General features: G+C 38.1%; 2 protein-coding genes across 3 annotated transcripts in view; one reads left to right on the top strand and one right to left on the bottom strand.

Moving 5' to 3' along the window:
* Window positions 1-1,712: 1,712 nt before the first annotated feature.
* On the bottom strand, window positions 1,713-7,929 carry lztfl1 (leucine zipper transcription factor-like 1). Of its 2 annotated transcripts, none has more exons than XM_034861682.1 (10): window positions 7,632-7,929; window positions 7,197-7,321; window positions 6,855-7,049; window positions 4,550-4,604; window positions 4,054-4,128; window positions 3,879-3,944; window positions 3,690-3,767; window positions 3,228-3,404; window positions 2,958-3,061; window positions 1,713-2,688 (listed from the first exon to the last, which is right to left on the bottom strand). In XM_034861682.1, exons 1-10 carry the CDS (start codon window positions 7,632-7,634, stop codon window positions 2,670-2,672), a joined length of 897 nt encoding a protein of 298 aa, XP_034717573.1. In that variant the 5' UTR covers window positions 7,635-7,929; the 3' UTR covers window positions 1,713-2,669. The 2 variants fall into 2 exon arrangements, with proteins under 2 accessions (XP_034717573.1, XP_034717574.1); XM_034861683.1 differs by having other exon boundaries at window positions 3,228-3,386.
* Window positions 7,930-9,219: 1,290 nt separating this feature from the next.
* Window positions 9,220-16,521, top strand: part of LOC117938271 (dnaJ homolog subfamily C member 13-like) — a 31,697-nt gene continuing 24,395 nt past the window's right edge. The window contains exons 1-2 of the mRNA XM_034862794.1: window positions 9,220-9,238; window positions 13,074-13,154. Coding sequence (XP_034718685.1) covers window positions 13,087-13,154 — 68 coding nt within the window. The 5' untranslated portion in view covers window positions 9,220-9,238; window positions 13,074-13,086. The remainder of the gene's footprint in view (window positions 9,239-13,073; window positions 13,155-16,521) is intronic.

Raw genomic sequence — 16,521 nt, 5'->3', positions numbered from 1 at the left:
TACAGAGAGAGACTATTCACCACTTCCTGTGTATACCTGCTCACTGTGATTTATTTCATGCACTGATAGACAACTGTTTGCCATTTGCATCCTATCTGAAATTATCAGCAGTTTTCCCATGACGGTTTCTCTTCTGCTGCAACTAATAGAAAACCAAAGCATACATGCAAACGTAAATTCACACATATGATTAGCCAACATATTACGCATTTTTTCTAATCTTTATTTTAGTGTAGGAATAAACAGATGGATGTGGAATTACATTTCTTTTCATGCATATATCACCTTTGATCTCTTGTGTTTTGACAGCAGAACAAAAAGGGTTTAAAGAATATTGTTTTTAGTGTTGTATGCCTTCCACACGTGTTTTTTATTCATTAGTCCCCTCCCTGGTTTTCCACCACACATACAACTCAGGCACATGATGCAAAAACAACACTCTGAAAACAACAAGAGGTTGACGGTTGACTGACTGGTGACCACTTTGTTTCTCAATCCACTTCAAGGCAAAAACAAATGTCTAACAAATGTCTTTATCTAGACTCTGGAAACAGCTAAGGAAGCAGAAGAAGTAGTTAAATGTGGAGAATGCATTTCACAATCATTCATGTGACTCTCTGGCTTCATTGTGTTGAATCGGTTAAAACATGGGGCTTTTTTTTTTTGTCTTATTTGAGTAAATTGTTCAATCATCTCTTTGATTCATTATTAAGTTATACAGTAGATACCATCATAATAGCCCTGGTAACTGCAGTGGACATTCACGCAGCCTTACCTGATAGCCCAGGCCATCTGTTTTGACACATATTCAATAGACCAGTTTTCACTGGGTATCAACATCTGATCTGAGTGATCGGTTCCAGGGGACTGCATGCTATCCACCTTTTTCTCTATTTTTGCATTCACTTTAATACATGTACGTATATATTAATTAAGGGAAAAAATTCCACATCTTACCTTGAGTCTGTTACAAAGTTATCCCTCTGTGTTGCTGAAGTCACTGTTTACACACCACTCTCCACTGTCTGCATCCACCTTTTTCATACTGATTGAGGTAACAGGGGCATTTTTGGAGGCTCAGTGAATAAAGCCATCCTCATTCCCATGACTGGACAAATGTCACCCTAATCGCTTTCTTACTTTTGTCTCGTCTTTCTCCTTAGAGCTCTAGAGCCCGTCAGGAGGAAATGAGAAATATGTTTCAAAAAAGAGACTGGAGAATTTATACATACATAACCCATGAAGCAACACTGCAAAAAAAAACTGCATCTGAGTCCACATCCTCTTATAACTTTGTATATGTTGTAAACAGTAATTGTACAAATTGAGGCTATATTTTGCCACGAATCAATCATACATTCCCATCATGGTTCATCAGGGGAGGCATTTATTTTAATGATCTGTGTATTATTGCAGTCTGGCGCCCCCTTGTTGAACCAGTCAGTTTCAGACACATTGATGTTGAGTCAGTCTTTAATCTATGCTAATTTATTCATATGTCCTTTGAACTCTTCTGCCTTCTTATTGTTTTTATTAGTGTCACAGCACCCTAAAGCCTATCCCAGTATGCCGTGGGCCAGAGGAGGGAGACAATCTGGACGTTTCCAGCCCTTCATGGGGCATTTTACAACCTGATCTATTTTTTGCAGGCTTTGCAAATGATTACCACCTACTAGGACTTAACGATCTAAAAATGACATATTTGCCACATATTTACTTTTCAACAGCTTTTATTACCCCATACTTTGCACAATACAAACAAATGCACATCTAGTGTATCATAGGGTAGATGTATCATACTCTACAAGAGCATTACTTCATGAACATCATGTATATGTTCATTTAGTTTTTTTCTCTTAAACTCCATCACCCACAGCAATACGAAATGTACACAGTTAAAGATTCCAGACAAAAATATTCTATGCCCTTTGTATAGGGAAGTAGGGAAATCATTCTAGATCACTATCCACAGCATTCAATATGCAAGAGCAGAAAAAAATCAATTCAGCCATTTTGGTATATTTTTGATGATCAGACTTTCACAGAAAGTCAGATCATTGAAAAGATTTTTCTGGGAAATGCTATTAAATCTTTAGGTAACACATTAAAGCAGGATTAACCTCAGAAGGCCAGGAAACATTACTGAAGCTGTTCACTATTATTAAACAAACTGGCTTGGGATCTGCTATGGTCTTACTCAGTTCGGCCTATCTAGTGCTAGAAAGCTAAATATCACCTGTAGCCATCCAACAGATAAGATTCTAACGCTTCAGGCAGACAGTGCGAATCTGTCCAATTCAGCGAATGGACAAGGCCTCTTCAAACAGGGACATGATAATAATTGCATAGAGCACTGAGGGAAATATGCTAGCAACTGTAAGTGAGCTCCAAAACTGAGACACTGAAAACACAGCAGAAGAAGGCTATAATTTGTCACTAGGTGCTTTATGTGATCAGTTGTGTGTACTGCCGACATCCCCACTCACACTCTTTACTAAAGCCAATAAGTTCTGAAGATGCCAGATAACGCATGAATAAACAATTCCTTGCGGAAGCGCTTGTTTCTGTCTCTCTTGTCTTAGAGCAGAGGAACTGGTTTCTGGTCCGAACCACAGTCATACATTTTGGTCATGTCCTACACTCTGGACACCAGCTGTCTTGGGTAGCACTCATTCATTGGGCTCATATCTGAAAAAGATAAGCAACAACAGTGTTACAAACCAAAAATTAGACAAACATCTTTGTAAGAAAGCCAATTTTTCAAGTAAAAGGAAACAGAACAGAACAAATGTGATTTAACTTGAAGGACAATGGTTTTTGTTTGTTTTACAGTACTGCCCAATATTTCTTTCATAACATATAATGATATAAATGTTATCATGGTTTGTTTTGCACATTTTAGGGGGATCTGATGACAATTGCGTGGTCTTACACTTAATACAGTAATGAAAGCTCACCTCTGCAATCGTTTTCTAATTTCTTTGATCTGCTCATTTTTCTTGGTCAGGATCTCCTTCATGTTGCGATAGGCTGCAGTTTGCTGGAACTTCTTGTCCAACTCCTGCACACCACACACATTCATAAACAGATGAAAACAACTGAACATAAGCTAGATGCACCCATCTCAGCGGTCTTAATAACTGGGCTGCGTTGCAAGTTTATCTGCAACAAAGATATTTGATTAACACATGACATTAGAAAGTGATGGTAGGTAAATAGTGACGTACCTTCTCTGCCAACGACAGCTGCTCCTGCACTCGCAAAAGCTCGTGTTTGGCGGAGATCAGGTTCTCCTGCAGATCCTTCTGAGAGGCAGATTTGGCACTAAGAGACCTTTCATAGTCCTCCCTCAGAGCTGCCACTGTGTCCTCCAGACTGCTGAGCTCCTGGGAATGAGCAGCCAGCTTGAAGGGAAATAAAACAGCAAACAAGTTCAGATGTAATAAATGGCAATCATGCTATTACTACGGAATCTATACCCTATTCCTATACACAGTGACAGACAAAAGCTTTGGTCAGCAGGATACATACCATTTGAGGTCCAAGTTGACAGATAAAACCAAATGAAAGCAAATTTTCAGATGCAAAACAATTTAAAAGTTAATAAAACAAAAGTGCGAAAATGGAAAGCAAACTCAGCATGTCACAAAACAAATTGCAAGATTTGCTAGCCTGAGTCCAAACAGTACCTGCTGTTCACCGTGCACCTTCTGGAGGTCTTTCAGAGCTCTTTCTGCCTTGGTTCTCTCATCCAGTGCACTCATTGCCTAAGAAAATGAATCAAACCACAGAGTTAACAACGTAAACTAGTTGATGAATTGTAAGAAAACTGTGTGTTTTGAAAAAAGAATTATAAAAAGTATAACTAATTGTTGTACCTGGGATTCTAAAGTCCGCAGCCTGGACTTCAATTTATCATTTTCCTCCTGTAGTCTCGCTATCTCCTGGAGAAATATTTAAGACTGGTGTGAAGTAGTGTATAGATACATGAGTGCACAACTTTCTATAATTTATATGTATACAGTATGTAATTCATGCACTATATTTCTTTACCTTGTTAAGAAGTTCAGCCACCCCACCTTCATTCAGTGGTGCTAGTAGCTTGGGTTTGCTTGTTTCCTGGTTAATCTTGGAATAAAGTAAATACTTTAGACAAAACAGTTGTTATTTCTTGATCTAAAAACATGTAAACACAATACTGTACCTTCCTATTACTGTACGAGATGTAACAGTAAAAATAAAACATATCTGGTTTACTTTTCTTAGAAATGTGAAGGTGACGAGTTTCTTTTTCTTTGATCGTGTGCCAGTAAGTCACAGGTCAATCAGTGATGTGTGACTTCTAAACTGCATGACTTAGTGTGAAGGGCAAGCGGCATGACATATTGAAGGACTTAAAAGTGTGCAGGAAAATTGCTGCTCTCTAGCTACTGAATTCCACATGTGTGTAAATATCCTTTAAAGCTGATTATTAATAATGATTAATGAGAGCAATATTGATGTTTCTGTTTGGATCTCTACATGTGATCGAGTGGCATGTTACACTCACCTTAGCAGTTTTAAAGTCAGTCTTCTCAAATTCAGCCACTTGTTCTAACAACTCCCTACATGGGTACAGAAGACCAAAGAATTGGATGGTGGAATTATGAAGAACATGAAAGAGAAAGGAATACAAAAAGCTTGAAATCTAATCAAAAATCTAATCAAATATGATCCATACATTTTAAGAAAAAATTGAACCTTTGTCTATAAAATAAAAAATAACTAATCTAAACCTGTTGCCATGTATTGTACAATATCTTCACACAGCTGTCAGCTTGACATTATAGTACTCTATTTTGTGGTTACGTATTTTTGGTAAGGAAAATGAACACCCTTGTTCTTGATGGCAGTTTAGCACTTATGCTATAAGATAATGCTTGTGGCAAACGGCACAGCTCTCTGAAAAGCTTAAATGTGGTTTTTGAAACGCAGTTGAACACACGTAGACTGTGACATGGGGCGTATTCCTTGCTTTAGACACTGTATCAGTCACGTAGGGCTGAGCCCTGTAAAATACATTACAAACAAAAGAACTTTTCCAAAACATGCTCAGTGTTCTAACAAGGTGAAAGGTTACAGAGGTCAGAAGTTGTGTAAAGTTCACCTGAATATCATAGAAGTACACTCAAACCTGTGTACATGCACTGTGGAGCTTTACAACCATAATGAGTTTACAACATGTTAAGAACAGTCAGCTTCAAATGTTCAAATTTGATGAGCCTTTGCTGCACCACTAAAGTTCAGAACATACAATGTATAGGCAGTCAACACGGAAAAGCCATGCTTCCTAAATCTCACTTGTTAAAAGAGCGACAGGATGATGTTTGCTTTGAGCTTCAGTTTAACGTTCATAACCGTACACCAAAATCAAACATTTTGAGCAACTGCTATTGATATTATTTCATTTCAGAACAAATTCCTCTTAATTGCAACACTGCACATTATTGTTAATCTATTTAACAACCTATATGATCTAAGACCTGACTTTATTTATACCAAAAGCCTTAATACATCCATTTCAAAATGTCAAAAGTGCAAAGAATATTCTGACAACAGTTCAGATGAAATTTATCTCCATTACTGGTATCACATGTACATGCCTACATTGCTCAAGCTTGTTGTATGAATTAAACACACTAAGGTACTCTTGGCATCCTTGCTTAGTAACAACAGCAAGAAGAGCCTTTTAGGTAATTCTGCTCTACTGTTGAAACTTTTTATCCCATGTGGCCACAAACTTTGTGCGACTTCACCACTTTAAAAGTATTTATTAAACATGAGTTGTTAATAATCATTGACGGTAAAACAAATATATATACTGTATGTATTCACTTTATTTAAAGAAACAGTAGTACATTTTTTAATTTGTGTTGATGTGTAACAATATGTACATGCACATTTAATTTTGCCAAATGTAAGGATTAAAGAGTTAGTTCACAAAAAATAAAACAAGACACATTTTTATTTACCACTAGTGGTAACAAGCAATGATAAACGTTTTACTTTTAGTTGGAAAGCTTTAAGACTTCTGCAATTGGAATAATTGAGAGGCTAGAAGACACCAAAGGTTCATTTGAACAATTTGATTCTGGGTTGTAGCCCTTTAATGCTTTCATCAACATGCACAGCTCTACTCACCTCTGTTGGATTGGACTGGTGACAGAAGTCTCAAAATATGATAATAATTACATTTTTTGTAATTTGGGCGAACTGACCTTAATATATAGTGAGAAAGTGCCAGAAGTAGTGGTTTCCAGGCTAACCTATTGTCACTGCACAAAGGAAACCATTGTAATTCACATAGTGTATGCAAGCATGCAGCTTGGAAATGACCTTTTTGCCTGGCATAGACATGCACGAGATCTAAACCTAAACAGTACTAAGGAGGAAGTGGTTTAAAGTGGAGGAGTTTTTTCTTTAAAACTTGAAGGTGTATTGTATGTTTAGAGTCCTGGGTCATGTCCTACTTTAGTGTGGCACTCTGTTTAACCTTAAACTGTCACACCAATTTAAATCATATTAATTTGAAAACGTTTTTACAAGAGATTTTGCAAGATTTTGTCAGATTGTTTTAGATTTCTGGTGCATTCAAGAACCATTTCTTGCGCACAAAAGTAAATCAAGGTATACATTTGTGCTCAATAAATAATAAATATGATCTTTTAGGACTAGGAGACGTTGTATACATTTGGAATGAGAACATGTTGTACTCTTGTATGACTATATCTGACTGTGTAACCTTTCGTCAATGTTTGCTGGGTGTTTTTAGTCTATTATCTAAGCCCGAATGTGCTTTCTTCCTCAATGCTCACCTGTTTTCCAGCTCTGAGATATCACTTTGCAGTCGAAGGTAAAACTTCTCAGCCTGGGAGAAGAGCTGCCTGAGCAGCAGCACATTGGTGTGAGCTGTGTTTATCAGCTCCATCTCCACCTCCCCACGCACCACGGCCTGCAGCCCATCCAGCATCTCCTTCACTTCGTCCACTGTGAAGGTCTCCTCCACCAGCCTTCAGTGATAAACATAAGTGCACACAGGCATTAACATTACAGTTTTATCTGAACTGAAGAATACTTTGTTGTTGTATTATAAATGTGTTATATAGTTGCATTTCCATACAAACAGAGATACCAAAAACTTAAGTATGATCAGTCACCTGCTATCTTTGAGTTCTTCAAAGCATGAGTCAATAGTCTTTAGTCTCAGGACCATCTTTGAACGTGCAAATCGCATGTAATTGATGACTTCATTCTGATGGTGTTCATTAAACTCAAATTCAGCCTACATGGAGACAAAAAGAGACAAATTAGTAAAGAGACTGTTACCAAAGATGAAAGATGGACAGAAAAAGAGATAAGCTGTAATGGAAACCACAACTAGCTTATGCTAACTTTACTAGTTATGCTAACCTAAAGAAGGGCAACCCTGCTAATATGTGACGGCCTATTCACATGAGCTTGCACATACAACGTTCTATCTATGAGGATGCTTGCTAACTGTCTACCCGTCTTTGAATAAAATGCGAGAAGATTAGTAAAAGCAAACAGTTGGCCTGGCTACTCATAAACAGCAAATGGTCGCAGCTACTTACCATGGTGGCTGAGCAGCTAACGTCAACGTTACTAAGTTAGCTAGCTTCTAGACAGATATGATTCAAAAGAAAAATGGGTGGCCTCTACTTTAGGCCACGTAGCGAACACACGGGAAGATAATGGTAATATGCTGGATTCTAAGTTTCTAGTAAACTATATTAGATATATATTTCAACTCGGTGAAGGGGTTAATATCAAAGCTATAAGATTATCTGGCAGATTGGCTAGCTTAGCTATCCAGCTAGCTAGTGTTTGCCTTCAGAATGCCTTGGTAACGGTGAATAGCGTCATTGCCTTGGTTACTAGAGGTGCGTTCAGCTGCTCTACGTACAACGTGTAAACGTAGTGGAAATGTTGAGGACTATTAAAATATAACATATCTTAATGCAGCTGCACTGTCGTTATGCCAAATTCTATATACATACATATAGACACTTAATTGTAATTAAATACGTTAGTAAATTATTTACAATGCAAATATATATTTATTTCTTATTTATTTACTTGAATTTATTTAAATACATGTTCATTTAATTGAATATCCTGCCATATATAGTACATAAATGGCAACTTTACACTTAGCAATATCAAATCCAGAGGTCCTGTAAATATCCGCAAACAGGTTTTCTAATATGAATATGATTGTCCAAAAGAATTTTTGTCAAAACATGATGACTATTTCGTCATTCACTGATGTTATCAGTGATCTTACAGGTTATAACCACAAGAAGGTAAAGATAATTTGACTTAAATGTACAAGAAGAATATTATGTCAAACTGGCAGTTGGGCCTGTTTGTCAATGTAAGTATTAAGCAGTAGATGGCAGTATTGAGCTAGAATTGTGATGGGGCTATGATAAGATAGGCCTCTGCTTTTCATCAGCAGTTCACACTGAGATAATTTACACTCCCACATATTCCTTTTTCTGTGACACTTAAGTTTATATCACATGCCCTAGTGTGAATTAAAAGTATCATGATAAAGGTTCTTCAGATTGTGATCTCAACATCTCAAGCTACTGGTCAAAACAAGTTTACATTTGACACTGATTGCCCCAATTTCGACTACATCTCACATCACGTAAAACCACTGCTAGTCTGTTTTGAAGTAGGCTATACTGTTTTTCTTTTGTATCTTCAAACATTGTTCACATCCATATCACTCTAAATGTCTAGTGCAGTTTGGTAAACTAGGCAAAAGGCAGTGTTTATATTTGCATATTTACAACACAATTACTTAGCTATTAGTATTCTGTTAATGCATGTTTCTATTGATTAACTGATGGGTCTCATTATGGCTGCTTCTCCATCAGTTAAACTAATTTGACTCCATGTGATCCAAATAAAAACTTAAGAGATTCAGCTGCACTGTCTACTTGTAATATGTCACTGAAGCCAAAAGGACATCCCTATCCGTTTAGAGAAACTTTTCTTCCTTATGTCTCTCTCGCTGTGATTAAATTAGACTAACAGGCAGCACATGGTTGTTCACCTAATCAGATTCCTCAAAATGTGACCACTTGGTGCTTTCCGGCCCGCTCAAATTCACTGTGCCACATCTGTCAGCCACACAGACCAAGATGTTTCCCCTTTACCTTCAATCGCGGTGAGTCACTTATCATTTAAAATAGGGACTATCTGGAGGGTTACAAATTATAGATTAATTTCCACAGGTTTTGTTTAAGACCCATTAGTTGGTGCTGCTTTTTTACAGTTACACCAAAGTGATTACTTTCATTATTCACATAGCTCTTGTTTGGAACCAAAATTAGTGAGTGTTGATCTACAGTTGGCCTATGAACTATACTTTTGCTGGCTGTCAAAGATATTAAATTGTAGAAGAATGTAAGTCGTTGCAACAGCAGAATAATGCAAAGAAACCAGTCGAATGAGAGCACAACCATTTAATATGTAATAAACAATAAAGCAATGACAAGCGGGTGAGAGATGCATTTTAACTAAACTGTTGTTGTAGGAAGGATAGGACAAAATATAAACATCCACATTTGACACATATTGCTGGATGGTGAAACTCGGGAAATATATATTTGCAAAGGGGATGGCGTTGACTTTGATGGCACAAATCTGTGTATGTGCCTGTATGTGTGTTTGTGTGGCCAGTTTGTGTTCTCAATCTTCATATTAGCTTAACTGGTGTTAACTGCTTCTATAGCAGTGGTGTTGCTGTATTAGTGTCCATAGAGGGCACAATAATTTAGTTTAACATTTTATATGCTTACCTTTTTACCCAGCAGGCTACTGCTGCCTGGAACAATAAAAAGAAAAACAACAAATACAAGGTTGAATTGGCATTCAAGTGTTTTTTTACAATCTTCTATAGCTATCAAGATGCAAAATATGCAGAGGTGTATGCGTACATGTAGAAATAGTGTAATTCGTACCAGTGATTCTTTTGTAAACTGTCGCTTCTTCACTATTTAGTTTTATGAGCACAAATGGAAACTAACGATTCTACTAGATAAGCCAGTCAGCACCAGCCTGGCACTGGCCCCTTACAAAAAAACTGTTCCTAGGTCAGTTTTGGCTGTATATATCAATACAAACACTTGAGGAAATTAAGAAGAACAGATCTCGGGACGGCATCTCGATAATTCCGCGTCCCGACAAACCAATCAGCTGACAGCCGCATGACAGGCGGGCCTCACGCGTGCGCAGTAGCTCACTTTTGGTATCAGGAATATGGCAGCGTCCTGAGCCCTACTGGGGGGAATACGGCGTAACCGTGCACCTACAGCATCAGAGTGCGAAAACGGAGAAGCACCGGTCGCAATCAGGAGGGTGGGGGGCTGAGGGACGGCTACGATTAATACCCGTTAGCGATTTTACAGGTAAATGTACCCGCTACCACCTGCCACTGTCTTCAAGCCATCTTCTCCATGTTTGCTTGGTTGAACCCCGCTGCTAATGCGACTAGCTAGCTCTGCTGCAAAACCTGTGCGAGTGATGAGCTAGTTAGCCGCTAGCTTGTGGCTAACCCAACATTAGCCTGCCACAGCCCCTCTTTTGCATTTGGCAAACAAACGCTGACAAAATTAAACTCTGAACTTTTTGTTATTCTAGTTATAAGGAGCAGCAGTGTCGACATGGTTGAAACGGTGCTGTTTTTTTAACCAGACAGTTGTAGGCCCGCTACAATTAAGCAGAGTTTGGCTAAGCGTTTGAGATGCGGGTAACGTTAATGCTGCATGTCATGGATTTACTTGACAGGTCGGGACCCAGCGCACATCCTCAAATGGATTTAAAGAATCGCCGTTAGCCATTTTAACGCATTACATGTAACTTCTAGCTTACAGCCGTACATAAGATGTTGCAAGCAAGTGGTTCATTGAAATCTTAGAGAGCCACTAAGATAAAGTAGTGCTTGACCGTAAAGTTCCCTTCTTGGCAGAGAGATTGCTTCACGTAATTGGCAAATAAAGAGAGGACATTGCAACACATCTTAAAACCACATAGCAGACACTAGTATGATATTGCCGTTATGTCCCTGGCTATGGCAAAGATCCTAATAATATTTTCAAATTCACATGCAATTCTGAAGGCCCTGATGCCCCCTGTACAGTAGATGTATTTTTTATTGCTTTATAATGCTCAGCTATTATTGTTATATACTATTATTTCAGTTATGGTCATACCTTTTATGTTCAACATAATTTTAAATGAAGGTGTACAAAAAAAATTGTTAGGGCCATTAAGCCATATAATGATGTAATTGCAGATGATTGTTTGACCCTTGTACCCACACTGATGCTGAAGTTTTCATATTCTTTATATTGTGCATTTTAAAAGAAGACAGGTGATCCAATTTTTTTCCAAACAGCTGTGAGAAACAGGGTAAAAAGCCGACTTCAAGCAAGACAGCTTTCTACACAATTTGGCATGTTAATTGTTATGTCACTTACAGTATACATGTGGCTTGGTCTGGATTGTCAGGAATATAGTTGAAAGTTTGTTTTCAGTTGTTGAGATGGGTCCCATTTAGAGGTGTAATACAATCCTATTAGCAGTGCCACTTGGTTGAAGAAAGCAAATATACGTTATTGAATTTTACCAGATAAATATAATAGATTTTTGAAATTCATTTAATTTCTATGGACTGTGCTGACGGTCACAGCTAGGTTAGCAATCACCAAATGCTGTGCTTGTTAAAGTTTTTAAAAAGTTGTGTAACCTGTCGGGAACAAGTTGTAATGTAAATGTGCTTTACTTTAGGACTGGTTCTAGTCTTATTTACTTCTCAATCCTCCTATTTACTCTTCTTTCTTTTTCAGTCAAGGATATAGCATGAATTATTTTCTATTGATCTGCAATACAGGCAGGTTTTGGGGGATATTTTGCTCTCCGCTCTTTCAGCGTCACACTGAAATGGAGAGGAAGGAACACTGGAGTCAGATATTTTCAGGATCATGGCACAATGCTGACACAGGTTCCCCCTTGTCACATTGCAACCGCCAGCAACTAACTGCACTGAGGATAGAAGAGGCAGTTATTCCCTGCCTTGACTGCTCTTTAATTTGTTTGAAGAAATCTGTCACAGAGCATCATTCTTAATCATCCCACCGATGCTTTGAGGTTCGTCCTAGTTGGAAAAAGAAACTTCGGATTTAGTGGCAAGAATGTGGACCTTGGTAATCTAATTTTTATTCAAACTGCAATGGGTAAAAAAAACACAAAGACATGGCCGAACCTCTGTTTGTCAGTAGTGATAGGCCACACTGGCATTGCACCAGACTTTATTGACAGATGCTCAGCTGGTGCACTGTTTTCAGACTGGAATGAAAGACCTTTTCTTTACTCTCTGTTTTGCTGAGCAGCTTGTATCCCAGTTGTTGTTGCCTTACATTTGCATCTTCACAAAGTGAGTTTGTGAAAATGCACACATAAAGGACAGAGTGAGGATGTCAAAGAGTGATTTATAAAACAGAAGTCATGTGCTACCACATGCATTGATGCTACGGTTCATAGCTGAGCTAATGACGATGAAGAATCAGCCAGTCGTGGAGCGATGGACTGCTCATGTCATACTCTGTCGTTATAATCACTGTTTACTCTGTGTTAGTTCTGTAGCCGAGGGGGCGTCTGGTGAGATTCTCTCCCTTTTAAGCTGTAAAATGTTGAGTGACTGTGTGAAGTGTGTGTGTTGCAGGGTATTGGAATGCGTACTAAACAATCATGATGTAGTAATGACTTGTGAAGGTACACCGTATGTGGTGACTTCTTATAGAGCTGACATTAACTGAGACATGGAGAGCCATTTGTTATCATATCCCCCCGCTGCTGTGATTAAAAATATAACTTTCTCTCAATTAATGTTCAAATATACATCTTTCACCTATTTATTTTCGGAACCCTTTTCTGCGGTAAAAATGTAGAAAGCGTTTCCTTTTCATTCTAGACATACTGACTTTTGTTCTGTTTTGTAGGTCCTGTGAAAAGATGAATGTCGTCAAAGAAAACAAAGACCTGGCCTGTTTCTACACCACCAAACACTCCTGGAGGGGAAAGTAAGCCACACGACTCTACCTCCTAATCTTCTTTGCTTTGGTTTACAACATTAACCTAAACCCTTCCCTTCACCCCTTGGAGAGACAGTTTGGGAAAATGATAAAAAAAAATCCTGACTCAGTATTTCCATTGTGTTGACTTCCTGGTCTTAGCCAGGGATAGGAGGTCTTCATACCACTTTCAGCACTCACTCATCCGCACCTATGTTTTGTCATATTTCCCATATTATAAGGTTTTGAGGTATTGACACAAATAGATTTGAAATGGTGGAATACATTACAGCACAATAAGGCCATTATACTATATCTATGCTGTAAACGTATGTCTGAATGACCACAACATCCACAATCATCTAGTTTACAGGGCATCTGTTTTCATTTGATAGATTATAGGTAGCACATACCTAAAGCTAGATGGGACTTGATGTAGATCCTGGTGGCCCTGATGGACAGGTTTTAGTAGGGCTGGGCAATATATCAATATTACATTGATATTGTCAAATGAGACTAGATATTGTTTTAGATTTTGGATATTGTAATATTGTGAAATTATATAAGTGATGTCTTTTCCTGGTTTTAAAGGCTGCATTACAGGGAAATCATGCACTTTTCTGAACTTACCAGACTGTTCTAGCTGGTCTATTTTTTGCCTTTTCCCCACTTAGACATTATGTTCACATTACTGATGATTATTTATCTAAAGTCTAAGTGTAAATATATTTTGTTAAGGCACCAATTGTCAACCCAAGAATATCGCCACAATATTGATATTGAGCTAGTTGGTCAAGAATGTTGTGATATCTGATTTTGTCCTTATCGCTCAGCCCTTGGTTTCAGTTTGAGCAGTGAGCCAGTGGGATCACATTACCAATACCTGCTTTCTAAATGTCTTTGTTCCATTAAGGCCATTGACTTTGGTAACTTAAGCAGGGCTGCAAAGCATTAGCCATCATCAGAGCTTCATCCTGCTAATGCTTCCTGAAGTGTCCGTCAGTTGAGTGTCGATGTATGTGTGGTGGACAGTGGAGGCCAACCCCCCCATTCAGAACGACACAGTGGCGCCATTTTAGATGGTTGTTTTGGAAAGGTCAACACATGTCAGCTGGGTTGACCTTGGTTTACCATGGACCGCTCACTGAACAGGCATCTCTATTAGGGATGGAAACTTAAATTTATTGATTATAACATTTGAAGGTCATTCAACTGACTCACCGAAGCGAGAGAGATGAGAGCACAGGACTGGGCAGGATGAATGAGTGGGTAAGCAGAGAGAAATAAAAATGAAACCAAACTTTATGCTTCTGTAATGCGTTTCTAGGATTTCACAGTGAAGCTTGACTTACAGTTGCAGACACTCTTGTACAAATGCAGACAACTAGAAATTAGCTTTTGACAGAAGTGTATGAATGGGTCAGTTTGGTAGGTCTTTGTCATCTGCCAGTCTGCTGTATGAAAAAGGTGCAACTCACAAAGAGCTTTAATAGGAAAACAGAAAGAGAAAGTCTGTCATGTCAGGATATCCTTTTCTTTCATCATGCTTTATACCAACCGCAGATGTTGTGTGCTACATTGGTCTTCAGTTGGTAGTGAATCACAAAAACTAGTTGTCCAGTCCGTAGCATTAAAACATAGCATTGACTTTATTGTATTTGATACATATGCATTGCATTTTTTCTGCCAGTGATATATTTGAAAAAAAAAGTACTTGTTGTTAGCCAAAGCAAAATGTACCAGGTTTAATTAAGCATGGCCTCAGGTAGAGGCCACAGGATCATGTCAGACTTAAACAGGTTCATTTTCACAGATGAAAAGAGTATAGCTCTTCACTGTGAATACAGACTATGTTTCCATAAGTAAACTTTAATAGACTCATCTGCAAAGAGCATGCTCCTTTTGGCCATGTATAAAAAGGAATTTTGTTTTGATTTTTTTAATATTTGTCTTAGCTGTGTCATTTAGGTTTGACACTTCTCTACACTTTTGAAGAGCATGACAATGCAAATCAGAATCTTTTTTTAATATTTTTCTAATGCCATTTCTTGCCACTTTATGTTGTTCCTCAACAATAAGGACACTACAGATGCTCAAGCTATATTTTTCATTTGACGTTTTACATACCAGTAAATACGATGGGCTGTAACGTGGTCTTATATATTTTCAGTTGTTCCCATCATACCACTCTTTGCATCTCTGAAGTCTAGTGTTTGTTGAGTCTTGTACGGGCAGATTATATTGTGTTGTCCAAGCTTTTTATGCAGTCAAACAAGTCATTAGCTCAGTCTTCTTTTGTGAGAAATTTGGTTTGATTTAAAAAGGAGAGGCAGTGGTTAAGTGGACTTAGTTAGATATAGGAAGTTGCTCAATGGGTAGATTATGAAACCCTTGAAGTGGAAGGGAAAGCTGTAAAGACATTCTGTACAGTACGACTGAATGAAGAGCAATCTTTAACTTGTCACTAACTATATCTGTGGTGTGAAGTGTTCCTGTACTGTAACTCTTTTCCCCATTTCCTTTTATGGAAGAGCTAAAGGACCTTTCCACTGTTTTAGACCAATTACTACTTACTGCATATTTATTCCATCACTTTTGAGCATTATTCAAGGCATACTGTCCCAGACTAAGTAACAGTTTTGGAAATACTTTTCTACAATGACGACAGTTATTGTTTTTCATTGCCTTTGTACCAAGATAGAATTAAGGAGGGGGGGATACAGACAATAAATAATTAATGATTAACTAAGGTCAAGACTTGCAGAGAGACAGCACCCTGAGATCAGAATTAAGTAATTTTTACATATTAAAAGGGATGTGACATTTGTATAAGTGAAAAAGGAAGGACTGACTGTAGGATGTGCTTGGACCGGCCTTGCCTCAGGCCGCTGCTTGACCTGTCTGTTGATGTTAGTCGTGTGCTCTGTATACAAGTTTGAATGCATTATGCGGAAGTAACCTGTGAATTTGACTTTCTTTTACCCTGCTTTTAGATACGATTAGCCAATAGCTTCACCAGAACTCTAAATGTTACCCAGACATGACGGATGTGCAAGAAATATAGGTGGCTATTCTGTGTGTTCAGTTTGCCCGCTAATAGTGCTCTGGAGGTGCTAAAAGAACATGTTCTACGTAGATGAACATGCATGTATACCAGATACAATTAATAAATACTTACATTTTTACACTGACACAAATCTAAAAACCTCACCAAACATATTTTTTACATAACCAAAACCCTTAAATTACACTTATTTTTTTCAAGACAGCAGGCGGAATGCTGGGAATTGGGCAGAAATGCCGACTGAAACTGTTGGCAAACCACACAACTATCACGCACACACAGACGTGCCTGCCTGCTTATATATATATATAT

Source organism: Etheostoma cragini, chromosome 22, assembly GCF_013103735.1.
Source record: "Etheostoma cragini isolate CJK2018 chromosome 22, CSU_Ecrag_1.0, whole genome shotgun sequence".
Taxonomy (NCBI): Eukaryota; Metazoa; Chordata; class Actinopteri; order Perciformes; family Percidae; genus Etheostoma; species Etheostoma cragini.
The sequence above is the reverse complement of the archived record's forward strand: the minus strand, read 5'-3'. Positions and strand labels throughout refer to the sequence as shown.